Genomic DNA, 25,113 nt, shown 5'->3' on the forward strand with positions numbered 1-25,113 from the left:
TGCCACCGCCCGATGTACGTCACAATGCAGACCCTTGCCAGAATTCTAACATGTTGCCCTTTCATTGCAGGCTTGACGAACGATTGTCCTTCTGAATCCTTCTGCTAATTGCTTTCTGGGAACGTTTAGGCAGCGTTCTCTGAACATTACCTGTTTGATTAGCTTTGTCCTGCTTTTATTCTACATTTATTAAGAAACCAAATAGTCATTTTCAGCATTACTAATAATAAAATTACCAATGCTAATAAGAGATTGGATGCTGTTTGTTCTTCAATCAGACTGAACGATGTAATTAATATTGTGAAAAGCAATGGATCTGGAATTAGAAGCTCAGGTATTAATAATGTTGGTTTTCAGAACGGACGTAGATGCAGTAAAGAAAAGAATTGGCATCCAACCACCGGGAGAGCCGTTGCTCAGCCAGCTATCCGTGCTGTTGTTACAGTTGCCATAGGAACCATTCCCAAGGCATGGCAATGTCGGTGAATTGAAAGAAATTTGAGTTGATTGTGTGTCACCCAGGACAAATATCAGCAGTGAGCAAATAAACTCTGAAACCATACTGGCTGCCCCAGTTTCCTGGCCTCTGGAGCCTCCATTGTTCCACACACGACCGACATCTTCCACAGCGCCAAGGTCCTACTTACAGCAGGCTGGTCCAGTTCAGTGGATGGCAATTACCAGAGGTTAACAAGCTCGTGTCCCCTAACGAGACGCGAGTCGGGGGACGACTCTGCTCCCTCTGGTCGCCGTCTGCTGGGTACCAGTAATTAAAAGCGGCTGTGGTTATGATGAGCACTGTGACCTAGGGACTGAGGAGCACAGGCCTCCTTCTCTTCTAAAGCAGAATTCTCACGATTCGATTCGATTAAGATTATCGACGCCTTGGTCATCGATTCATCATGGTGCATCCCATCAATTGTTCTACATTACTTCACATTATGAAAGTTAAGGCCTCGTTCACATGGACATCAGAACCAGCCGTTTTTCTGGCGTTCGTGACGTCAGGTGACCGTTCAGCATCCAGCACCAGCATTCGGTCAAATTTCTACCGAAAACGTGACAAGCGTTAAACAGCGTCAATCAAACGCAGCAAAAATGCGTATGGCATTCAGTGGGCGTTGTGGGCGTTGTTCATTTACAGCATTTATCAGATGCCTTTATCCAGAGCGACTCAGTAGTTACTAGTTACAGGGACAGTCCCCCCCTGGAGACACTCAGGGTTAAGTGTCTTGCTCAGGGACACGATGGTAGTAAGTGGGTCTTCTGGTTCATAGGCAAGTGTCTTACCCACTAGGCTACTACCACCCCTACCTGGGCATAACTGTCCCCATGTGGATGAGGCCGAACCCCTACCAGGAGCAGCGCTCTACTCAGATCAGGCTGCCACAGTCACTAACGGCACTACTTTTTGACGAGAATTTTTAGAACTCCACCAAAAATCACCAAGTGGTGTCATTATGGTGATAGTAGCCTAGTGGGTAACTCACTCACCTATGAACCAGAAGACCCAGGTTCAAACCCCACTTACTACCATCATGTCCCTTAGCAAGACACTTAACCCTAAATTGCTCCAGGGGGACTGTCCCTGTAACTACTGATTGTAAGTCGCTCTGGATAAGGGCGTCTGATAAAAATTATGTTTTGATCGATTATGTTCTGCACTGCATCAATGCAGAATCGTCCATGTCTGCATCGCGATGCATCGTTCATGAGATCCTCCATTTCCTCCTTATCCACTCCCGTTCTGCTGAAGATAGGGCTGAAGGAAGGTGATGCCTGGCGTAAATGAGGCCGCATGGTTGCATCTTTTTTATGTTTTGCAGCATAAAATTTGTTCTTTCAGCCCCCACCATGACACGCGCTGCTTCCAGAGAAGTGACGGAAATCCTGACAGCGCTGACAGTTACAGCATCGCCCAAGGGCCCGAGCTGCTAAGTACGTGGGCATAATTCTGCCATAAGAGCCCGTCTCCTATATAATCTCCTGCAGAGAGGATTCTATTATGGAGGAAGATAGCAGCGGAGCCGGTGTGGGCAGCTGAAGTAATCCATCCGTCACGGGAGCCAGCGTCTCATCATTGCAAGGTCGGGGCTGCAGGAAGCCACAAGGAAGCACAGCATCTCATATTCTACCAAGAAATCTCCTCAGGTCATATGTTTTATTCATTATTCACATGCACAGACCAAAAAGTGTCGAATTCATTATTTTCTGGACACGTTTATTGCAATACATTCACTAATCTTGCCAATTGGACGTCAGGCAAGGCCCCAAGGGTCTAAACGATTTTTTAACGTCAATAAATTCAATGAACTGGTCAATAAATGCAGACAGCTGCGCGGTTCTGTGATCGGCTGGCTGGACCAAAGCGACCAGGCCGCCGATTCTCAACGTCATGTCAGACACGGACCCCTCTTCTCCAGGCCAGTCAGCCTCTTTCACTGCTGTGTCACACATATCCGGCTGGGGTCTCTGCTCCTCTTCTTTCATCGCCCTACACGCTCCTTACTTCCTTCTTATTGCATCCATATCCCTGCTCATATGCTTCCAAAGTTTCACTCACCTCACGTGGAACTGTGAGCTTGTGCATTTTAAATAGACCTTCTCTGCCAGGAAGACTGGGACTAATCCCTGTCTGGGAAACCAGCCCACTGCGTTTCCTGTGGTCCAAAAAAGAAGAATAAGTCCAGCGTTTGAATAATTTATTAAAAAAGAAGGGACTACAGGTGGAGGTTTATTCTCAGCCATCGCAGTCAGAGACACACACACACACTGTAAAGGTCGCCTTTGTTCATCCCCGTCAGTCTGACCATTGTTAGTTCTTTTCAGCGTGGCGACGCCCACACTTTGAAGGGCACATCGGCGGGCCACCAAGTGTCACCCGCAGTACCCACCCTGCATATGGCTGCATAAAAAGCTACGCAGTGAGGAACTATAATACGGTTTTATTCCTGCATAAATTCCTTTTCTGCAGATCTGCAGCTAGACCTCAACATTTCGGTTCCCGTTAGAACCCAGTAAGGTTCTGTGCGACACTGTTCTGATGGGTGGTAGTAGCCTAGTGGGTAACACACTCGCCTATGAACCAGAAGACCCAGGTTCAAATCCCACTAACTACCATTGTGTCCCTGAGTTGCTCCAGGGTGACTGTCCCTTGTAACTACCAATTGTAAGTCGCTCTGATAAATGCCGTAAATGTAAATGTGATGGAACAATAGAGGCACAGAAAAAAAGAACCTAAATGTAGAAATCACCAATTTATTACCTTTTTTTATTGGTATTTCTCAAAATCTTTGGACATTTCTGAAATTGGGCTCTATTATCTAGAAGTGAACTAAAGGTGCCAAACGCTACAAATTCCAGAACCAAAAAAACGGATTACGTTGTAAAGAAGCAGCTCCATTGGCTGGAGGTAGAGTGGTGTGAGGTATAGAGAAGATGGGATTGGGTTGAAGTTGGAGCTTCCTGCATTTAATGGGGCAGTATGCTGTGCTGCAGGGTTCCACAATGACAATCACTTCAGGATAATGTCATAGAAAGTCCATGTTCCGGACCATGTGTTCGTGCCGGGCTCTGTATTGGGTGAAGTGTGCCGGGTTCTTGACAGCGTCCTTGGCACAGTTTTCCATCCGCAGCGGCAGGTATCTCCTTACCTGCCATGTCTTCCTCTCGGGTCGCTGGGGCGGGGCTGAAGGAAGGGGGGAACTGGGGTTTGGGCTGGCAGTGAGGGGGGAGACAGAAATAGTCGCCTTGCTGCTGCCGTCTGGTGAGACTAATGAGCTGAGGATGGGGTGGGGGGGTTCAGTGCACATCTGTCTGTGTGGTGACGGGGGACATTCCCAGAGGTGCATGGGACAGCGTCACCAGCCCCGTCCACCTCACCAACGTCCTACTTTGTCGGAAGGGAGAGACGGCCGAGCCGGACACACTGAGAACTTCGAACTGGGTCGGCGTGAGAAATCCAGACCACATCTCTCCTGTAGTGTCCATCTCTGTCACAAGCATGCAGCGTGATGAGGAGGAACTCTGAAGGAACTCTGGAGGACCAACCACGGCCTGGAACTTCAGGAAAAAGCAGCAGCCACTTTGCTTTAAACAGGCGTGATCAAATGCACACGGACATGACTGAGTGACCTTTGCATGACCTTTGAGGACAGCCAACATTCACCCCAGCAGGTGGCATGTCCACCCACGGTACCACCAGGAACCTGCCTCTTCCTGTCTGTATGAAGGTCAGCGCAGTACAAGCGCTAAGGAGGTTATCATTTATTCCTTCTGACACACTTGTAGTCCCAGTTAACCCCTCCACGCTGCGCCCTGGGCTGATCTGGGACCAGTTCTGGGACAGCAGTGACCTTGATTAACTCTGGAACGGGTGCAAAAAAAAAAAAAAAAAAAGAAAACTCAGAAAGTGTCACTTTTTCATGTCACATCCAGAGAAATGGGTGATGCAAATGCAGAAAGTGAAGCGGCCTTCTGGGCATCGGCGAGGCCACTGGCTGCCCGTTATTTTCTAGTTCATCATGTCCTACTTACCCGACAGAACTTCTAGCACGAGTAAAAAAAAAAACGCTCATTCAAATGAGTCCGAAGCCAGCAGGCGAGCAGAGGAACAAGTTTATAGCTTCGAAGTTCCGGTGAAAAACCAGAAAGTCCACTTGGATTTGATTATCTGGTGAGTGAGGGAGCAGGATGTTGTGTGATTAAAATAAAAATGATTAAATGAATAAAGGTCTTCTTGCGGGCTTGTGTGAAAGTCCGGCTCCTGGATCTTCCCCCTCCTCGGCCGACGGCACCGATCAGGCAGAGGCCTGCACGTCCCGCCGGAGGCGCAGGCATCAGTCACGCGCCGCACCCGCGTCCAGCTGCCTCCGGGTGAATGGTCAGATGATGGAAATCGGGACAAATCCAGAGTGTTCCATACCCACATCCCTGCACTTCTCCTTGACAGAAAATTAAAAAGCACCCAGCATGCGGGGGCGGGGCTTCAGATTCAGGGGCTTCACCGCGTTGTTCTAAGGTCGCTGTCCGTCACTGCACCGTCATCAGCCTGACCTTGAACTAGAAAGTGAAATTCAGCGTCTGTCGGTGGCCACACACCTTCAGTCCCATGAAGCTCGAAGATCTTGTCACCTCGCCACTTGTTTGTCCTTGTGTGGCTTGTGTAACCTGCCGAACGACAATCAGCACGTCCCCGGTCACACTGGGCCACAATGTGGCCCGACTGGCAAAAACTGACCCCACCTAGAGGCAGAACCCTAAAACAACAGCATTTATAAAAATAATTAAAATACTATTTGAACTACGGTGATATCCTGAGCTGCTGATCATACTGAGGCCACCACAGAGTCATTAAAAAAATGGCTTCTTCTGCAGATCCCACAAACTACAGTGATTTTTTTCATGATCATATCTCATCATTATGGTATATTTTATGACATATAATGTACCTCTCCAGCATGAGTGAATTTTGAAGTCACTGATGTGGAAGGAGACCCGTGGCCTGAATGCAGTGATCCAGCCTGTAAGAGCAGGTTGATAAAGGCCCACATGGGGCTCTGAGAAGAAAGGGCCTGATTGGTAATGCGCTTTTGAGGAATGGAAGGTGCAGTGAATGAAAGTAAATCGCCTTAGGCTCCTCCATCACTTAAAAAGAAAATTCCAGCTAAAGGGGCGCACACAATACGTAATTATACATGAAAAGTAATAATACTGTCCAGGAATACACCAAACCAAGGGAGGTCACTCCAGTAAAAGGCCTCCAGAAAACATAAGTCAATTTTGGAGGGACGTGGGTTAATAATCGATAAACGGTAAGGGGCAGAAAGTCATGCAAAAATTAAAAACCTGGAATCAGTACACAATCAATATATCTGGGCTGGCCACATAGCCGATTTAAGTCCAAATCACTTTCAGCACATTTACTTTTATTTTATTTAAGTGACATTTTCTCCACAGGGTCCATACCCGCTTAGTCCCTTAGTCCCCTTACTCAGGGTTGTGGCTGCCGGAGCCCATGCTGGGACGCAGAATCAGAAAACTATTAATCCCAAAGGAAATAGCTTATTCTACAACTGCACAGAGTGGAAGACAATGTACAAGACAGAGAGACAGAGATACATTTATGAGTATAAATAAAATAAAAACTAAGTATGTATTAATGGCTAAGGCAGCATTGCACATTATTTAAGAGTTAAGAGTCAATAAGTGGAATGAAAAATAAAAAAAACAGCAACAGGAGACAGTTGCACTAAAGAACAGCAGGAGAAGGATCATATTGCACAACCCCATGTTGTTTACAGACATGCGGGGCAGTGGTGGCCTAGCAGTTAAGGAAGCGGCCCCGTAATCAGAAGGTTGCCGGTTCGAACCCTGATTCACCAAGGTGCAAAGCACCATCCCCACACACTGCTGCCCACCAAGGGTGATGATTGAATGCAGAGGACAAATTTCACTGTGTGCACTGTGAGCTGTGCTGCTGTGTATCACAAGTGACAATCGCTTCACTTCTTCGTACAGATAGTGAGTGTAAGGTAGAGAGGGGGTGGTAACACACTCGCCTATGAACCAGGAGACCCAGGTTCAAATCTGAGCAAGACACTCAACTGTCTGGGCGTCTGATAAATGCCAAAAGTGTAAATGTAAGAGAGAGAAGGGGGCACTTATTGTGTGAGTGGCAGAAGGGTGAGTTAACCACACGGCCTTTGTGCACAAGTAAATACTAGTACTTTACTTTACTGAGCAGACGCTTTTATCCTCTTACAAGAGGAAGACTCCAGCAGCTAATCCACAAGCGGGTGTACCTTCTTGTATGCGTGGATCTAAATGAAACAAGGAGAACTAAACATGCGTCTTTCGCAGCTGTTCTCCTAAAAGGCCGAACACGGACGCCATCTGGCGGCGAACAAAACTCAACACAGTTGCATGATGGTCGATCCTCCTGTTCACAGCTGATCCCAGTGTGGCTGCCCGCTTTTGACTGCGGGGGTGCTCTTGGGGGATTTAGGTTCCTATGTATTAAACATAACATACAACCACGCTGCTCTGACGGTACGAGCGAAGTTGCGGGACTTTTTATTTTGTAATAATGAAAGATCAAGGCATTACATTTCAAAAATTACATTTTATTTTTTCTTGTCAAATAACGTTATTCAAATAATAAAGGCACAGCTTCTGTACTGACACCTGTATATATTGCTGTTCTTGACAGATCTATAAAAAATAAATAAATAAATAAACGCCCGTGTTTATAGTTATTTAACTAAGCAGGTAAACAGATGTTCATTTTTAATATTTAAAAAAAAAAAAAAAAAATCTGAAATCTGTGCACAGTTTATCTGTGTGTCTAGGAACCCATACAAATGCCTGTTGCTTTGGATAAACGTGTACACATAAATATGAGGGGTCTCTATGGAAGGCCAAATACAGGTGAAGTATGGCCCATTCGGCCTTCCATAAGCACATGTTCCATGGCACCATGCGACTAATAAAACGCTGAATTTAAGGCCTTAAGTCTTCAGTTTCTTTATAGAAACAGTAACTTACTATTCTGAAATAAGACAGGGTGGAAAAAAGGCAAGAGGCAAAATACGGCAAAGAAAAATAGTTTATTACATTGTCGGTCAAATAATGCATTCAAGAATTTCGCACGCTTCGACATTCATAGCTCAAACTCGACAAATGACGAACGTTCTCCACACTACGCCAGTTCGCGGACTTTTACCCCGGGGCTCCTGCGAAGAACGCAGCTCCAGAGCCAAGATGGCGGCCAGCGCAGCTGCTCACCTGCAAAGGAGGGGGGGCGGGGTCTCAAAAAAGACACTATACAGGTTTACCTGGAGACCAGGTGGGCGCGGGGCGTGGCCTGGGGCGGAGTGGGCGGAGCCTCCAGCGTCGGCGCGGCCGCTGAGAAAGGGAAAAGCCGACAGCGTCAGAATCATGGCGCGGCGGGGAGAAGCCGCGGCCGCTTTGTTCCGAACAGCGGGTATACCGACACACGACGGCGCGCTGGTCGCCGCGACGTCCGGCGAGTTCTGTCCCGTTCGGGTCCGCGGGTTCGGGCCCGCCTCACATCTCGCTCAGAAAGTGCTCGAAGTCCCGCCGCTGGAAGTCCAGAGTCCGCTCGCCTTCGGGCGGCCCGGGCCGCTCGGCGAGGTCGCGGTACGCCAGTTCCATGAGGTACTGCGTGCTGTTCGGCGGCGCCATGGCGCCCGGGTGGCGGAGTCCGGGCCGCTTCTTCTTCTTCTTCTTCCCCGCGGCGGATCCCGCCTTACGGCGCTTCTCGAAGTCCATGGCGTCTCTACACATCCCGACACGGCGGCGCTTCCGTAACTCGTCCTCCTCCTCCGAACCCGCGGCTGCGTCTGAGCAACGTCGCCGACGGCCCGGCGATAAATACTCCCGGAGGCCGGAAGACGGAAATAAAATCGCTTCCGCTTGCGTATTTCCGGCGTCAGGCCCGCCGCTACATGTCCGGTCATGTCCGCCTGTCGTGGACATTTAACATTTACATTTAAGGCATTTGACAGACGCCCTTATCCAGAGCGACATATTTTGTTTTGTTCTGGTTCACTAGGACCCCCCAACTATGAATACAATCTTATTATTCACTCTCTTGTAGTTTCTATACATAAGACAGACTACCATTGTGTCCCTGCTTAACCCTAGCGGGTAAGACACTCGCCTGTGAACCAGGAGACCCAGGTTCAAATCCCACTTACTACCATTGTATCCCTGAGCAAGACACTTAACCCTAAGTTGCCCCAGGGGGACTGTCCCTGTAACTACTGATTGTAAGTCGCTCTGGATAAGGGCGTCTGATAAATGCTGTAAATGTAAATGTATTGTGTTCATTAGTGCTCTGTCTGCTATAATAAGAAGGTTACCAGTTCATTTAAATATTCTTGCGATCTCGTAGATCTCTCCAAATTATCCAAGAGCGACAATAAAGTAAAAGTGTGTGAATATTGGTCTGTTTTGAATAAATATAATGATGGAGATTAGAGAAAGTTTACAATATGTGTGTTACGTTGATCGAATAAAACAGGGCCTGTGTTTAAAAAAGACTTAACGCCATGAGGTATTTAAATGATGAAGTGAAGTGATTGCCATTGTGAAACACTGCAGCACAGCACACAGTGAAATTTGTCCTCTGCATTTAACCCATCACCCTGAGTGAGCAGTGGGCGGCCATGACAGGCACCCGGGGAGCAGTGTGTGGGGACGGTGCTTTGCTCAGCGGCACCTTGGCGAATTGGGATTCGAACCGGCAACCTTCTGATCACGGGGCCGCTTCCTTAACCACCACCGCCCCATTTATTAATAACGTATATTTGTAGGTTTACACTGGTCAGTACAACTATCCAGAGCGATTTGCAACGTGCTTTCGTGTTACCACCAATGAAGTAACCAGTTCCGGTATAATAAGGGCTCTGAGTAATGTAAATGGCTTTGTTGCCAAGCGGCAGTATTTTGCAGGGTTTTCATTTGCATGGAAAACCTTTACAACTAACTATATATGATTACATATCATAAACTGTTTCCCTTGAGTACTGCTGCCCTCAACCAGACCTCCAGAACGAGATAAATAAGACCACACGGAACTCGAGAGCACAATAATAATTTAATGCAATTTTCAACACCGCACCAGACAACCGAACAAGAGGATGGAAAAGCAAGAACATTTACAATGGCGATAAAAGGAATGCAGCGTGTTGCATTGCGGTCCCTTCTTCTCATCACATGACAATGGAGATTCGATTAAAAGCTCACAATGACGGAAACTATTAGAAGACCGTGCACACACATCAAGACAACACACAACTAACCATTGTTTGTGCATTCGTGTAGGTTTTACGCACGAAAAGAAAAACTACTTTAGGGGCAACATTACTGTGAATAAGAGAGAAAGCCGCTGTAGCACACCGCACCAACGGGCCACGCTTATCGGAAGTCCTCGGCGGAGAACATGCCCCTGGCCCGGCGCAGGATGGAGTCCTTGGAGGCGTCGTACGGATGCTCTTTGGAGGGGATCTCCAGAACTGCCGGGATGGACTGCAGATGGGCATCGATGGCGTGGCGAATCATCTCTGCCACAAACTGGTTGATGAGGATGATGCCAATATCGTTGCGGGCAAGGAAACTCCTGTCGGACGAGCAAGGACGCACATATATTACATTTCATTACAAAATAGTTATCATTAGATAGTCAGACAATAGAGACAATGAGAAAAAATAAATATATATTAATGTAATCTATGTAAACACTAACAGCCAATCAGTGGCAAGTCCGTACTATTAGATCACAGGATCGTTATATAATATCTATTTACTGATGCTGCGATCGATCACGTCGCATTTATGTGCAAAAACTGTTTCGACGCGATTGAAGGCGGTGGCGCTGACTTGAAGGTCTCCTCGATCTCCGTGATGCTGGTGTCCTTCTCCACCACCAGGAAGTTGGGCTTGCGGTTCTTGTTCAGCTCCCCGACTCCGCCGAGCAGGAAGCCGGTGCACGTGTCCTCGTCGCCAATGACGGCGATCAACTTGCCGCGTCCTGCCATGGAGCGTCCGGGTCCCGCCGTCCGAATCTACCGAGAGGAAACGCGAGCGCGTCCAGCGTCTTCTCCGGCCAATCACGTGGTCCGGTCAGCTGACTGCGCCGCCTCCGCTGTCGCTTTGACTGGCCTGAGATCAGCTGACTGCTTTTCTTTACCAGGTTCAAGGCGAGGATAGGGTCGCGGAAACCTGATCCCAGATCAGCCAACAATGGGTTTACTTTAACTAACGATTTAGGTGCTGTTAAAACGGCACATGCCACGAAGTGCTGGTGGAAACAACACTCTAACACCAAATAAATCACTGATAAAAAATGCAGCGTTCTAAAACGAACGTTCGAATCAAAGGTCACACAAAGGTCAAACAGTGGTAAAAAAAATCAAGAGTATATTTATATAAACCATACAGAATGAATAATGTGCTTTGCCGTGAAAGCGATAGTGCTCTTTATGAAACCTGCAACGTGTTGGATTTAAAACGAAAAAATATAAAATGATGACGTCATTCGTGTGCGACGCGGATCTGCTTGATGTCATATGACATTCCCGTCACGTGATGTGAGGGACGTAAAGGGATCAGGCAGAGCGGCTGTCTTGTTCAACGCCTTAAGATGGTAAATATGCGTCCGGTTCCCACCTTACTTTATATTTGGTCTCTGTGTGCTTCCTCGTGGGGATGAAAGTCGCCGCTTCGGGATAAACTGACGGTTTGATGGGGTTTTTTTGTCGGTAGACCGCGGCTCTGACGCAGGGCCTGGAGCGAATTCCGGATCAGCTCGGGTACCTGGTGATCAGCGACGACGGAGTTCTGGCCGTAAGTGGACGGAACCGTGATGGTCCAAATGCTTTTAGATAAGATCCAAGCTGAATGTGAGAAAATCCTTTATAAGTGCAGTGTATATATATATATATATATATATATATATATATATATATATTAGAAAACACTATGGAGTATTGCATGCGTGTGTGTTAGTCTTTGTATGTATGTGTGGACAGCGGTTGGCAGGAAAGACCTTCTGAATCTCTCCGTCCCACATTGTGGGTACCGCAGCCTGCCACTGAAGGAGCTGCTCGCTGCTGTCAGGGTCTTCTCTGTGGGGTGGGAGATGTTGTCCATCAGGGATGACACCATTCTCCTGTCACTCACCACCCCCACTGGGTCCAGGGGGCATCCTTAGAATAGAGCTGGCCCTCCGGAGCAGCCTGTTCAGTCTCTTCCTGAGAGATCTCCCAGCAGAGATGCTACCTCCCCAGCAGACCACACCATAAAAGATGGCTGAGGCCAGACCTGAGTCTGACCTGAGACCTGAGGTACAGCCTGCTCTGCCCTTGCCTGTAGAGGGCATCCGAGTTGCGAGTCCGGGCCAGTTTATTTTTCAGATGAACACCAAGCTCTCCAAAGCCTCAAGGTCCACACCCTAGATGTTCAGTGGTTGTAGAGTGCAGTCTACCACCAGCTCCTTTGTCTTGCCAGTGTTTATCTGGAGGTAGTCCACAAAGTCCTGTGTCTGTTCTCTGTACTCCTTGTCGTCCCCATTCGTGATGAGGCCGACAATTGCGTCAGAGACCTTCCGTAGGAAGTTGGTGTAGTTGTGAGTGAAGTCTTCACTGTAGATGGTGAAGAAGAGAGGTGCCAGAACCGCTCCTTGTGGGACTCCTATACTATATACAGACCGCCCGAGTTCTCACGTACTGTGGTGAGGTAGTCCAGATTTATAAACGTAATGCCATATGAACTATGAACCTTCCACGCCCCCTTCTGTCTTTCTTCTTCACAACGTGGCTGGATTGTTTGGGTTCTGTCCCGTGCAGTCTGCAGGAGAGCTGGAGAATGACGAGCACACGGCGGGGGTCGTCATGCAGATGGTCCGGACTGCCTGCAGGTTCCGACTTCGTGGAGCGGCGGAGCCTCCGTTTAAACGCATGACCGGTGGGTCTCAGTACGTCGTCCCCAGGCCATCATCGAACAAAGTGTTAAGATTTGTTATTTGTGCATTTCTACTAAAACATGAACATCGAACTTCCTGCAAATAACAAACATCACTTCAGAGTAAATTTTAGTTTAAATTGCAGTTTGTAAAAATTTATCATGACGAGTGAATCATGCTGTATCCAAGCCATGAAAGGTCATAAAGCTTTCTTTACTTGTCACCTCTGCAGTGATGTTTGACGACTACGTGTACGTGGTGACCGTCTCCGGCCAGAAGGTGTTTGTGGTGAAGAGACAGAACATCCAGCGGGAGCCTGTGAACGTCTAGCGGTCACGTCTTTGAATGGGAACACGCACTCGCCTGCGGATTTCTGAACGCTGAAGGACAATAGGTTGCGTGTGTGAGTTTTGGAGGAGCCGTTACCCACCTTGCTCTACTAATTCCAACACGCACATACTGTTGTATTTCTCCCATGGAAACATGAGTCTACTGTACACTTCTGGTGTTTTACTTTATTCTGCTTTTTTAATAAGTGTCAGTTCTCACCATTTTCTTCCTGCTCGTTTGTTGCGTAAAACTGTCAAACTTTGACTTTTTTTCGGTCTATTTTGACAAATCAGCTTGGCATATCATTTGAAATAAATGTTCCTCTGTCTTTGGATAATTTATTGGATGAGACATTAAAGTTATTTATTTATTTTTATTTTATTTTTTTAAGTCTGCTGAGATGCTTGTAGGTTTTCACTGCATCGGCATTACGTTGGTTGATATGTTTCAGCTGGCAATGCTCTTCGCTCTTTTCTCACGTGCCTTTGTTCAGACTGACCCATGAGCCCATGATTATCAAGATCTGCTCTCAACTCTTGGTGTGACGATATCTCGTACCATGTCGATTTAATAGTTGCTGCATTTTTTTTAACAGGGTAGTTTTAATACACAAAACGAGAGATACACAACAAAATGGTGGTCAGTTGTCATTAGTGTAGTCACTGTCACTGTCCCGGCCAGGAAGCCCTGAGGCCGAGCAGGATCAGTACGTCGGACGGGGCAAGCTGATACACGCCTTGTTCGTTGAGAGCCGACTGGGGACTGGGCTGCTGGCCGCCAGGGGTCACAGGGTCATGCTCCTCTGCCTCCCGCAGGACGTCGCGTAGCAGCAGAGCGGAGCCCACGTTCAGCGTGAGAATTATGCAGGCCTCCTTCACACTGTAGGGATGATAGAAATAGTCATGCTATTTTCCCAAAGTTGGTCGTGGGTTACGCCATTTATCAGACGTCCTCATCCAGAGCGCCTTTACAATCCATAGTTACAGGGACAGTCCCCCCCTGGAGACACTCAGGGTTAAGTGTCTTGCTCAGGGACACGATGGTAGTAAGTGCGATTATGGGTGGTAATATCCTAGTGGGTAAAACATTCGCCTATAAAATTAGAAGACCCAGGTTCAAATCCCGCTTACTACCATTGTGTCCCTGACCAAGACACTTAACCCTGGGGGGGACTGTCCCTGTAACTATTGAATGTAAGTCGCTCTTGCCGTAAATGTAATGTAGTATCTTACCCACTAGGCTACTAACGCCGTGGTTATGGAGAAGGGAAAAGTGTACAGTCTCCATCCAAGGAAGACCACAGACTTGTCAGCAATCTTAACCGTCCATTACAGGCCCATCCCAGACTCTACTGACCTCTGAACTGATACCCGCTCCACCATTCTCGACCTGTGAACGACTCTTCATGAAAGCACTCGACCGAGACCTTGTCTCTCAGAGCATCTCTCACCTGCATTCACGGCTGGCCTTCACATTTACAACATTTAGCCGACGCCCTTATCCAGAGCACCTTACAAATCAGTAGTTACAGGGACAGCCTGGAGACACTTAATTCTCCCACACCATTCCACTGCTGCTTTCCTTCCACTAGCTTGCTGTAGCTGCTGCATGAAAATACCGATTCTGGCCTTCAAAGCCAAGGAAGGGTCATCACTCCTCGCTCTGCACCTCGATCTCTCCAATCCTCCAGCCCTGCTCCACCATCTCTCGAGGTACTAGAAAGGCATTCATCTAGACTCTTCTCCATCTTGGCTCTGAAGTGGTGGAGCGAACTTCCACTAGATGTTCGAACAGCTGAGTAGCTAAACTCATTTACATTTAAGTGTTAATGTACCCGGCCATCAGCGGCCATCCTGAATGTCAAGACGTCATAAATGGGCGTGTCAGGTGTGATGTCCCGAGGGCTCTATTCCCTCCACACAAACAACTGCAAATATTCTGTGGTTTGCAGATGATGCCCACCAGACGACACTTTATAACTTTTAATTCTTCCTTACATTGCAATCATGTTCATGTTCAGTCAACTCCATAAATATTGGGACATCGACACAATTCCAACAAGATGTGCTTTATCTTGAGGGTATTTACATCCAAATTAGGTGAACGGTGTAGGAATCACAACAGTTTTGTATATTTGCCTCCCACTTTTTAGGGGACCAAAAGCAAAAGGACCATAAAACTAAACTGTAACCTGAGGTTATGACTGGTTATGAGTGAAAGTTAAGTGATTGTCATTGTGAAACACTGCAGCACAGCACATGGTGAAACGTGTCCTCTGCTTTTAACAGTCACCCTTGGTGAGCAGTGGGCAGCCATGACAGGCGCCTGCGGAGCAGTGTGTGGGGACGGAGCCTTGATCCAGGGTTCGGGGTTCGAACCCACAACCTTCCGATTACATGTCCATTTCCTTACCCGCTAGGCCACCACTGGCACGACTACCGTTGTTGTAAAGTAGGTAGGCCGGCCACCAACACGCAACTTACTGTTTGAAGAAGTTTTCCGGCCGCTTGCAGTAGTGTCCGAACAGCGGAAAGAGGTTTCTGGTCATGTCGAAGTGCAGCTGAGCGGCCCCGCCCTCGTTAAAATGGTTGTACAGGATGACCTGAGCAAGGCAGTGACATCACACAGTCAATAACTCCACGTTTAACTGAAAGTTAGGAAATAGCGTAAAAAAACTCACTTCCTGGTAGATGAAGAGGTCCAGCTTCTCGGCCAGTCCCTGCCAGAACATCTGGAAGAGAGGCAGGCAAAGACGCTGCTGCAGCTGCAGCAGGTGGTCCCGCAGGCAAAGCATCATGGGACATGCCGAGCTGGACAGAGACATGGCCGCCTGGTCGCCCTGGGCAGGCAGCGAGAGCCACCTGGAGCAGCGAGTGTATTCTTTTTTTTTACAGAAATAATTCATAAAGTAACCTAGTGGGTAACACACTCGCCTATGAACCAGAAGACCCGGGTTCGAATCCCACTTACTACCATCGTGTCCCTGAGCAGGACACTTAACCCTGAGTGTCTCCAGGGTGGGACTGTCCCTGTAACTACTGACTGTAAGGCGCTCTGGATAAGGGCGTCTGGTAAATGCTGTAAATGTTAAAATCTTCATTCGAATGAAACTCACCGGTCCCTGCTGTAGGGCTGGGCCTTTTCCTGCACGTCTCTCATGACGGCGTCCAGCAGTCGGCCCAGCATGTCACCACGGAGACGCTCCAGCAGCCCCAGCAGCCCCTCAAACAGCGACCCCTCCAGCGACGCCAGCCGCCCGGCCTCTGTGGCCCCCAGCGGTCCCATCACCTCGTCCCCGAGGGCCACGGCGGCCTGCTGCAGCTGCAGGAAGAACTACAGGAACCGCGAAGGGGCGCGGCCTTTACGTCCTGCCGCACTGCGTGCCCGAGGCCGAAGAACGGATGCTTTACTGCTCTTACCACGTTGTCGCTCCAGTCGCTGAGCACGGTGGAGATGTAGTTGGCGGCGTTGAGGATGGCGCAGTAGCGGCCGCCGAGCGGGTTCCGGGACTCCTCCTTCATCACCTGAGTGAGGCGGATGCGGAAGTCGTCCACCAGCTCCCGCTGCAGGGCCAGGAAGCTGAGTTGGGCCTGCGGGGACGGGAGCGAGCGGTACCGGTCTGGCGGGCGGGCCGGAGAAACGGTCAGTTTCACCTCAACGTCTACCGAAAATTCTATACGTTTAAAAATAGAAACTAGTATCGCTGGACAAAGTGTGACGTCTGCCTCACCTGTGATGACCAACAGAAGCGTCATGAACGTCTCTGCACAGTCCGGTGCCTTCAGCTCATCCACGTCTGAGACGTCCTTGTACTGTGAGCTCCACGCACCCTCAGCGGACAGCATGGCGTCCACCTTCTCCACCGCCACTGCAGGAGGGACACGGTGCCACGTTTACACGGAACATCTGCGCGGGTCTCCAGCGTTCTGGACTGGACTGGTGGGCAACTCACTTTTCCGCTCCACACTGAGCCACTTCTGAAAGACGGACTCGTCCAGCAGGACGTGCAGCGCGCCGGGCAGAGAGCTGGGGTACGCGTGGGTGGTCCGGAGCTCCTTCTCGAACTGGAGCACCTCGTCCACCAGGTGGCAGAAGAGAGCGTCGTCATACAGAAGACGAGCCGCGTCTGACGCCAGCTTCTCCTGGGCGAGGGACAGGAGCCCCCGACAAAGTTCCACCTGGCCGCCGAGGACAAAGACACAAGAACCCAGGCTGGGAATGAAAATAGCACTGCCAAAGTATGTATTTTAAATGCACACAAAACACACATGTGTGTGTTATATATAAAAACACAAACACACATATATATGCAGTACAGGCCAAAAGTTTGGACACCTTCTCATTCAATGTCTTTTCTTTATTTTCATGACCATTTACGTTGGTAGATTCTCACTGAAGGCATCAAAACTATGAATGAACACATGTGGAGTTCTGTACTTAACAAAAAAAGGTGAAATAAGTGAAAACATGTTTTATATTCTAGTTTCTTTGCTCTGATTCCTGCTTTGCACACTCTTGGCATTCTCTCGATGAACTTCAGTCTTAAAGGAGTTCCCAGAGGTGTTTAGCACTTGTTGGTCCAGCTCACTTCATTCATAGTTTTGATGCCTTCAGTGAGAATCTACCAACGTAAATGGTCATGAAAATAATGAAAACACATTGAATGAGAAGGTGTCCAAACTTTTGACCTGTACTGTATATATAAACACTTATATATTGACATTTATGTGTGTGTGTGTATATATATCTATACACACACACACACATATATATATACATATATATGCATATATACACACACTTTTATATTACAATTGTCAATGTTGCAAATTTCTCATGAGTATCATACAAAAAAAATACATACAATGCAATAACTGTAGCCTCTTAATAATCCATTAAAACACAATTAAAACTCCTAGCCCAATCTAATGATGATCATTATATTTCATCACACCTGCACATTGTGCTCCCGAGTTGATCTGTGTGCGTCTTCATACCTTGGCGTTGATGTCGATGCCCGTATGATCCAGGATGGGCTGGATCTTCTCATCCATGAAGCCGGAGTTGTATCCCATCCACATGAGAACCTGCGTCAGGTACCATTCCGGCTGGTTAAGAGAGGAGGGGACGTTAGCGTCACAGGTTTGCAGCGCGGGAAGCCCATCTTCTCCTGCTCAGACCTTCCAACCTTGTTCAGCGAGTTGGTCTGTCGGTTTCCGCTGAAGTGGTACCTGAACCTCTTGTTGAGGGGCAGCAGCATGATCTGGATGGGCAGGGAGAGTGGGGACGAGTGCGCCACGCCCGGACGCGAGCTCGCCGCCTCCTTTTCTGCCGTAAGATCATCGCTGGGACGGGAGTCAGGGAAAATAGCGATGTGCACAAATCAACTTTAGAAGCAAACAGAACATGTTTGGTCACTCGAGCAGGAAAGAGACACTTAACCCCGAGTGTCTCCAGGGGGGACTGTGGCCCCATAATCAGAAGGTTGCCGGTTCGAATCCCGATCCGCCAAGGTGCCACTGAGCAAAGCACCGTCCCCACACACTGCTCCCCGGGCGCCTGTCATGGCCGCCCACTGCTCACCAAGGGTGACGGTTAAATACAGAGGACACATTTCACCGTGTGCACCATGTGCTGTGGTTCACAATGACAATCACTTCACTTTATATCACTCTGGACAAGGGCGTCTGGTAAATGCTGTGGTGCATTTACATTTACATTTGCAGCATTTATCAGACACCCTTATAATCAGTAGTTATAGGGACAGTCCCCCCGGAGACGCTCAGGGTTAAGTGTCTTGCTCAGGGACACGATGGTAGTAGGTGGGATTTGAACCTGGGTCTCCTGGTTCATAGGCGAGTGTGTTACCCGCTAGGCTACTACCACCCCTCGAGCAGTGGTGCAGGATACGAGCTCTGCAGCGCCACCAGCTGAGACACCAGCACCTCCAGCTGCGTGCCGAGCTCCTGGCCGTTGGCGGGAGCGGTGAGGGACGGAGTCGGGGGTGACGTGAAGGGCCAGTGGAGTTGCGTCAGCACCTCCCCAAAATCGCTGAGAGAGAGAGGGAGGGAGAGAACGTGCTCGGACATGCAGATGTTCCGTCCCAGAATCCCACGGGGCACGTGAATACCTGTCCAGCCTGTCTTTGAGGATCCTGTGCCAGAAGCGCAGCGTTTCCCTCAGGAATCCTCGCAGGTGGCTGCAGCCGGACTCCTGCAGGCTCACGTCCAGGCTGGCCATGGCGGCCACGGCCCTGACCGCCTCCCACATGCTGCCGGTCATCAGACACTGCTGGATGCCGTCGCTGGGTGAACATCAGAACAGAGGCGGCGGGCGTGAGGCGGGCGTCGCCGAGACATTCACCTCCTCCGCCGCCGGGACTCACCTGAGCTCCTCGACGCGGCCCAGGCACTGCAGGTACTTCATGTGGCGCTCTATCGCGTCCAGCTGGCCGAACGTTCCGCCCAGGCTCTCCGTCCACGCCCGGGCCCCGTGGAGGTGCCGCTGCAGCCTCGCCGACAGAGCCGCCTCCTTCTGCAGGAGGCCCTGCAGCTCCGCCCGAGACGCCTCAGCCGCGGACAGCGCGGCGGCCACCCGCAGTGGCACCGAGCTGGACGCGCTCAGCACCTGCAAAACAGACAGGCCACACGGTCAACACGATCACAATAAACACAATTTACATTTACCTGAGCGCCTTACAATCAGTAGTGACAGAGACAGTCCCCCTGGAGACACTCAGGGTTAAGTGTCCTGCTCAGGGACACAGTAGTAGTTCGAAAGGGGTCTGTTTCTACCTGGCATCGAACCGAGGACCTACCGAGGACGCAAGAACCAGAGACCCACCTGCTCCTCCACAACTCTGTTCTCCGCCGCCAGCTGGTCCAGCATCGCGCCGACCTTCTTCAGCGACCTCACGTCCCCGCCCAGCTCCTCCTCCAGCAGGCGGAGGACGCGCTCCCTCACGCCGGGCACCTCCGCCGCGGGCGCAGCCATGTCCGCGACGGCTTCTCTCCTCCACCACGTCAACGCGTCTTCTTCTCCCCGTGGCGTCCACAACCGCCGGGAGCGCCGGCGCCGCCTAGCGGCCAAAAGCGAAACAGGCGCCGCGCCGCAACACACGGCCGCCTGTGAACAGACAAATGGAAAAAAAAAGATAAACCATCTCTCACAAAGCACGGCTTTTGTTTTATGTATATATATTTTTGGTTATTATAATAGTTTTATTATTATGCCGCTGGTGCTCAGGACCGGAAGTGCGCGGTCACCACGTGATCAGAGAGGATCAGCTGATCCCTGCGGCAGCTGTTCGCGCTGAAGAGTCCGCTTCAGGTCCCGTTCGGGCTTCGTCGTCGCGTTCGAGGGTGTTTCGTCGTTATCCGCTCCGGTTTCCCCCGTCTGCAGCCTCCTTTATCCCGGCACCATGGCGCTGAGCGACGCGGACGTGCAGAAGCAGGTGAGACGTTTAACCTTCACCCCGAACAACAACATCATTATCATCATCATCATCGTCGTCGTCCTCGACGACGTCATCGTTGTTATGTTACTGTAAATCAGCATGTCATTTTAAATATGAATTAAGCCGTCACATAATGAGAAAAATACCGTTTTTAGTCATCTAGTAGACGCTTAGTTCTTGCTTAGTGGACTTAACTGTTATTACTACTGACCAAAATATAATTAGAGAATTGGTCATCACCGCCGTGTATGGTAAACGCTTATAATAAAAATTCAGGTTGTATTTGACGTCACGTGGTATGTGGCCGTGCGATTGGCCGATAGGACGGACGGACGGACGGACGAGGTCACGTGATCAGGTGTCCATATGACACATGCGTGTGTGTGTGTGTGTGTGTGTGTGTGTATATATATATATATATATATATATATATATATATATATATATATATATATATATATATATAAATAAATAAATAAAAACAAATCGATTACTTAAGCACCTCGTTTTTTAACAGATTTATTTATTTATTTATTTGTTTTAAACTATGAGTTCCACTGATTCTTTCGAAAGTCATAAATTTGTGTAAATGTGTCACAGTGAGTATTTTCCATGCTTGGTTTGAGACGTACTCACCTTTCCCCCTTTCCTTTGATAGATCAAGCACATGATGGCTTTCATTGAACAGGAGGCCAATGAGAAAGCAGAAGAAATTGATGCAAAGGTACTGAATTGTGGTTTCAGCTGCGAAATGAAAGGGGTGAATTGGAGATGTAAAATGATCTGCCTCGCCCCCACAGGCAGAGGAGGAGTTCAACATCGAGAAAGGCCGCCTGGTGCAAACCCAGCGCTTGAAGATCATGGAGTATTACGAAAAGAAGGAGAAGCAGATCGAGCAGCAGAAGAAAATGTGAGTCACTTCCTCGCTGCCATCTAGAACTTCCCGCGTATTTCTGGCATCTCTGCTGTCCGGCGAGAGGAATGATGGAGTTTATTCCCTTCTCACCCACAGCCAGATGTCAAATCTGATGAACCAGGCCAGACTGAAGGTGCTGAAAGCTCGCGATGACATGATTTCGGTTGGTGTATTTCAGCACATTTCTTCAGTGTTTTGCACGTTCTGTCCGTATGTATAGTTTCAACAAATAACACTGGGCTGGTGGCATCGACGTGGCTGCAAAATACATAAATAAATATCAGGTTCTCCCAGTGACCTGACACCAGATCTCAGTCACTCTCAACCAATAAGCCAATCAGAAACAGGGAAGGGGCGGGGCTTGGAGCAAGATGGCTAAATTCTGCACTCGCCAGACATTTAAGCGACAATATATTACGTCATTTTCCATAATTTCAGTTGGGTCAAGCTTGAGCGGTAAATGATCGCTCAGCAAGCCCAAACTTCCGGTCTTTAGTACCTATCCTTTCCGTATGGGTTTTTCACGGGTTGTAAATAAAAGCATTAAATTTGATTTGGACATATCTGCTACCGTCCTCAGGTGATTGTGACCACATATACAACATTTATAAATCTCTGGCACTAACTCCTGTTATTCCGTGGCAGCTGGTGAGCCAAATAAATACAGAGAATATATTATTGCAGGGGTTTTATCGGAACAAGGCCACACTCACCCCGTACAACAGCGCTGCTTTCGTAAAGCACCATGGATATGGAGTCTGGCGCCGGTGCAACAAATTTGTATCAGCACCTAAAGGATCTCATTCATATCCAGCAGTTCCTATATACTACTATATGTAGTACATCTTTCTTAAAATGTACCAGTTTGTTTGAGAATTCCTATTGCTTTTTTTTTTTTTTTTTTTTTTTTTTAATACATGTATTTATTTATCAAGGATTTTTTTTTTCATGATTTCTTCCACCCTGAATAATATAATCAGTTGGTTTATATTGAACTAGGTTTGTTGAAACTAAATAAGTGTGTGTGTGTGTGTGTGTGTGTGTGTGTGTGTGTGTGTGTGTGTGTGTGCACAGGAGTTGCTGAACGAAGCTCGCCAGCGCCTGGCTAACGTTGCCAAAGACCCCTCTAGGTACCCTGCACTGCTGGATGGGCTTGTTCTACAGGTGAGACCCTATTTAGAGAGTGTATATATTCTAGTCTAGTCGCTTCTGTTCTGCTGTCTTGAGAGTTTGAGCCTTGTTCATTGGTTGCATGGCGGTCACGCAGCCATTGTTCCCCATTGACTGCTAGGGGGCGGTAAAGAGCTGCGCTGGTGTACAGGCCCAGTCTGACTTTCCCTCTTTTTCTGCCTCTGTTTTCAGGGTTTCTTCCAGCTGCTGGAGCCCAGAGTGACCATCCGATGCCGCAAGCAGGACCTGGCTTTGGTGCAGGTCAGTCTTCACTCTCTGTGTGCTTCTCAATACATTTCATAATTTCATGGCTCCGTTTTAGAGTCATGGGGTTTTAGTGGTTTTAATTCATTTCTGAATAAGTGGAGCTGCTTAGAACTTCCCCACAGAACTTCCCCGAGGCGGTGGCCGTGATTATAGAATTATGACTGGAACTTCCTGTCTCCTGTCTGAATTTGTTAAAATTTGATGATATCGTTTTTTTTTTGTTTTTTTTTTTGTTTTTTTTTCAGGCCTCAGTTCAGAAGAACATTCCTGCCTACAAAGCAGTTGCTAAGAACAACTTGGAGGTCCGTGTGGATCAGGAGAACTTCCTCTCCCCAGAGATGTATGTAGCCTGTGGATCTGCCCACCCTGCGCTGTGACCGTCATCACGGCCGTGCCCATACTCACTGGGTCTGCTCGTGTGTTTGCAGCTGCGGTGGTATTGAAATCTACAATGGTGACGGGAAGATCAAGGTCTCCAACACCCTGGAGAGCAGGCTGGACCTCATGGCTCAGCAGGTACAGAGAGGTGCAGCAAAGAAATGAATTAAAGAAAGAAAAGCGAAAGTGAACTGATTGTCATTGTGAAACACTGAAGCACAGCTCACGGTGACACAACGAAATGTGCCGTCTGTATTTAACCCATCCCCCTTGGTGAGCAGTGGGCAGCCATGACAGCAGACGCCCGGACAGCAGTGTGGTGGGACGGTGCTTTTGCTCAGTGGCACCTTGCGGCTCGGGATTTGAACCGGCAACCTTGGGATTATGGGTCTGTTTCCATATCCGCTAGACCACCACTGCCCCCGATGGAGACAAGTGGCCAGTTCTGCAGACACGCTGGGACTCTCACCAGGAAATACTGTTATAGGGAGAGTCTCACCAGGCACAGAAAAATAACTACGTACCAAATAATCAGGCTAATAATCAAACAATGCCTTTAACTAACTGAATAAAACCATGTCGGAATGCTTAAAGTGAAGTGATTGTGATTCACAGCACACGGTGATACAACGAAATGTGTCCTCTGCATTTAACCATCACCCTGAGTGAGCAGTGGGCAGCCATGACAGGCGCCCAGGGAGCAGTGTGTGGGGACAGTGCTTTGATCAAAGGGACCTCAGTGGCAACTTTGGCGGATCGGGATTCGAACCGGCAACCTTCTGATTACGGGGCCGCTTCCTTAACCGCTAGGCCACCGCTGCCCCATGCTGCATCTGGCCCTGTGGCTGAACATCGGCGAAGGATTGTCCAGAGCATAGCTGTGTTCTGAGGGCGCAGTCAAATGCCACCTTTTTTTTTTTTTTTTTTTTTTTTTTTTACTGGACCGAATTTGTAGAATATTTTTACGAGTGGTATCCGTGGAAACCATGACTGAACCCACCGTTGGCTGATGTGCCAGATTCTCAGCTGGTGTGGAGAAATCTGGACGTTGCTGGGCTCAAAACTTGCTTCTCAGAATCTTAGCATCTTCTGCCCCGCCCCTGCTGTACTTGACTATCTGATGACGCGTCATGTTCTCATGTGCTTTTCTCTCTCTCTCTCTCGCTCTTGTTCCAGATGATGCCAGAGATCAGGGTGGCACTGTTCGGCGCCAACCAGAACCGGAAGTTCCTGGACTAGGCATTTAGCAAGACGTGGCTGCGCAGGCGGGGGCGAACGGCCCCTTGTTTTCTCCCGATGTTTATTGGATGTTATTTTATTAATGTTGTGTAAAACATTCCTGTGTTCGACTGCAGCGGCCTGCATTTCCCCTCAAGCTGAAGAAAAGACCGTGTGTGTGTGTGTGTTGTGAGTGGTTTTGTTTGTGAATAATAGATTTCACATGACCGTGATCTGGACAATGGCTGGTCATCTGCCAGCGTGAAAGAAGTCTCTGGTTCGTGGTCACCGGCCACTCGGGCCACGTCTGGTCAACATTTAGTGGGGCGTCGAGGGAAGAAATCCCACGTTGCAGAATCCAATGTTCACACTCTTAACGTGCTGATGCTGCTTTGTCCCGTGTGCAAAGAATGCGTTGATGTACAAATAAATGCTGGTGTTGTTGGTGGCCTGCATGTTGTCATTAAAGATGAAATTAGTAGAGCAGCGATTTCAGTGTTTTTTTTTTTTTTTTTTTTTTTTGTGGTGCACAAGATCAAACACGAAGACAAACTGGAGCCAGAGAAATAAAATTTAATTATAAGGCTATAAAAGATGTTTTTTTTTTTTGTTTTTTCTTGCAGCCAAATTTATGATGCTCAATAAAACGTGATTGGAAGCGTATTGCTTATCCCGAACTAATCAAATGAATGGGGGTGAAAAAGGAGAAAAGGCAGCGCGTCACGCACTGACCCGTGATGTCGCCATAACGCGCGGCCTCGGGCGGCTTATTGCTTTAATAAAAGTTCCCGTTTTAGCAGCGCGCAGCGGCGCGGACGTGTCGCGTCCGGCCTGAGCGACGCGACGCGACGCCACCCGCGTCGCGCTCCTGCTTCCTGGGCGGCGCGTCGT

The 25,113-nt window shown here is 48.6% G+C and overlaps 4 protein-coding genes across 5 annotated transcripts; 2 read left to right on the forward strand and 2 right to left on the reverse strand.

Moving 5' to 3' along the window:
• Positions 1–9,603: 9,603 nt before the first annotated feature.
• LOC114772540 (V-type proton ATPase subunit F) lies at positions 9,604–10,656 on the reverse strand. Its single transcript, XM_028965412.1, has 2 exons — positions 10,405–10,656; positions 9,604–10,144 (listed from the first exon to the last, which is right to left on the reverse strand). Exons 1-2 carry the CDS (start codon positions 10,560–10,562, stop codon positions 9,943–9,945), a joined length of 360 nt encoding a protein of 119 aa, XP_028821245.1. The 5' UTR covers positions 10,563–10,656; the 3' UTR covers positions 9,604–9,942.
• Positions 10,657–11,093: 437 nt separating this feature from the next.
• Positions 11,094–13,158, forward strand: LOC114772535 (ragulator complex protein LAMTOR4). Its single transcript, XM_028965408.1, has 4 exons — positions 11,094–11,170; positions 11,290–11,370; positions 12,372–12,489; positions 12,720–13,158. The coding sequence occupies exons 1-4, from the start codon at positions 11,168–11,170 to the stop codon at positions 12,815–12,817; spliced, it is 300 nt and encodes a 99-aa protein (XP_028821241.1). The 5' UTR covers positions 11,094–11,167; the 3' UTR covers positions 12,818–13,158.
• Positions 13,159–13,217: 59 nt separating this feature from the next.
• LOC114772534 (RAD50-interacting protein 1-like) lies at positions 13,218–19,878 on the reverse strand. Of its 2 annotated transcripts, none has more exons than XM_028965407.1 (13): positions 19,661–19,878; positions 19,203–19,444; positions 18,948–19,121; positions 18,728–18,868; positions 18,006–18,162; positions 17,815–17,925; positions 16,770–16,995; positions 16,548–16,685; positions 16,237–16,436; positions 15,933–16,150; positions 15,498–15,678; positions 15,301–15,419; positions 13,218–13,696 (listed from the first exon to the last, which is right to left on the reverse strand). In XM_028965407.1, the coding sequence occupies exons 1-13, from the start codon at positions 19,808–19,810 to the stop codon at positions 13,483–13,485; spliced, it is 2,271 nt and encodes a 756-aa protein (XP_028821240.1). In that variant the 5' UTR covers positions 19,811–19,878; the 3' UTR covers positions 13,218–13,482. The 2 variants fall into 2 exon arrangements, 1 of the variants encoding a protein (XP_028821240.1); XR_003743987.1 differs by having other exon boundaries at positions 13,563–13,696; positions 15,498–15,581.
• A 198-nt stretch (positions 19,879–20,076) lies between these two features.
• On the forward strand, positions 20,077–24,705 carry LOC114772537 (V-type proton ATPase subunit E 1-like). The gene is made up of 9 exons (XM_028965409.1): positions 20,077–20,270; positions 20,932–20,997; positions 21,074–21,183; positions 21,286–21,352; positions 22,264–22,353; positions 22,552–22,620; positions 22,872–22,966; positions 23,055–23,142; positions 24,181–24,705. The coding sequence occupies exons 1-9, from the start codon at positions 20,238–20,240 to the stop codon at positions 24,241–24,243; spliced, it is 681 nt and encodes a 226-aa protein (XP_028821242.1). The 5' UTR covers positions 20,077–20,237; the 3' UTR covers positions 24,244–24,705.
• The last annotated feature ends 408 nt before the right edge of the window (positions 24,706–25,113 follow it).

The sequence above is a fragment of the Denticeps clupeoides genome, unplaced genomic scaffold, assembly GCF_900700375.1.
Source record: "Denticeps clupeoides unplaced genomic scaffold, fDenClu1.1, whole genome shotgun sequence".
In the NCBI taxonomy this organism is placed as follows: domain Eukaryota; kingdom Metazoa; phylum Chordata; class Actinopteri; order Clupeiformes; family Denticipitidae; genus Denticeps; species Denticeps clupeoides.

Excerpts from the sequence above, each read along its gene's own strand:
- LOC114772540 (XM_028965412.1), bottom strand. The coding sequence starts at position 10,562 with ATGGCAGGACGCGGCAAGTTGATCGCCGTCATTGGCGACGAGGACACG. Across the intron at positions 10,145-10,404 it reads GAGATCGAGGAGACCTTCAA|GAGTTTCCTTGCCCGCAACG; the intron begins GTCAGCGCCACC and ends CTCGTCCGACAG.
- LOC114772535 (XM_028965408.1), top strand. Across the intron at positions 11,371-12,371 it reads GCGACGACGGAGTTCTGGCC|TCTGCAGGAGAGCTGGAGAA; the intron begins GTAAGTGGACGG and ends TGTCCCGTGCAG. Across the intron at positions 12,490-12,719 it reads TCCGTTTAAACGCATGACCG|TGATGTTTGACGACTACGTG; the intron begins GTGGGTCTCAGT and ends TCACCTCTGCAG.
- LOC114772534 (XM_028965407.1), bottom strand. The coding sequence starts at position 19,810 with ATGGCTGCGCCCGCGGCGGAGGTGCCCGGCGTGAGGGAGCGCGTCCTC. Across the intron at positions 19,445-19,660 it reads ACAGAGTTGTGGAGGAGCAG|GTGCTGAGCGCGTCCAGCTC; the intron begins GTGGGTCTCTGG and ends TCTGTTTTGCAG. Across the intron at positions 18,869-18,947 it reads CTCAAAGACAGGCTGGACAG|CGATTTTGGGGAGGTGCTGA; the intron begins GTATTCACGTGC and ends TCTCTCTCTCAG.
- LOC114772537 (XM_028965409.1), top strand. The coding sequence starts at position 20,238 with ATGGCGCTGAGCGACGCGGACGTGCAGAAGCAG. Across the intron at positions 20,271-20,931 it reads ACGCGGACGTGCAGAAGCAG|ATCAAGCACATGATGGCTTT; the intron begins GTGAGACGTTTA and ends TTCCTTTGATAG. Across the intron at positions 22,354-22,551 it reads TGGATGGGCTTGTTCTACAG|GGTTTCTTCCAGCTGCTGGA; the intron begins GTGAGACCCTAT and ends CTCTGTTTTCAG.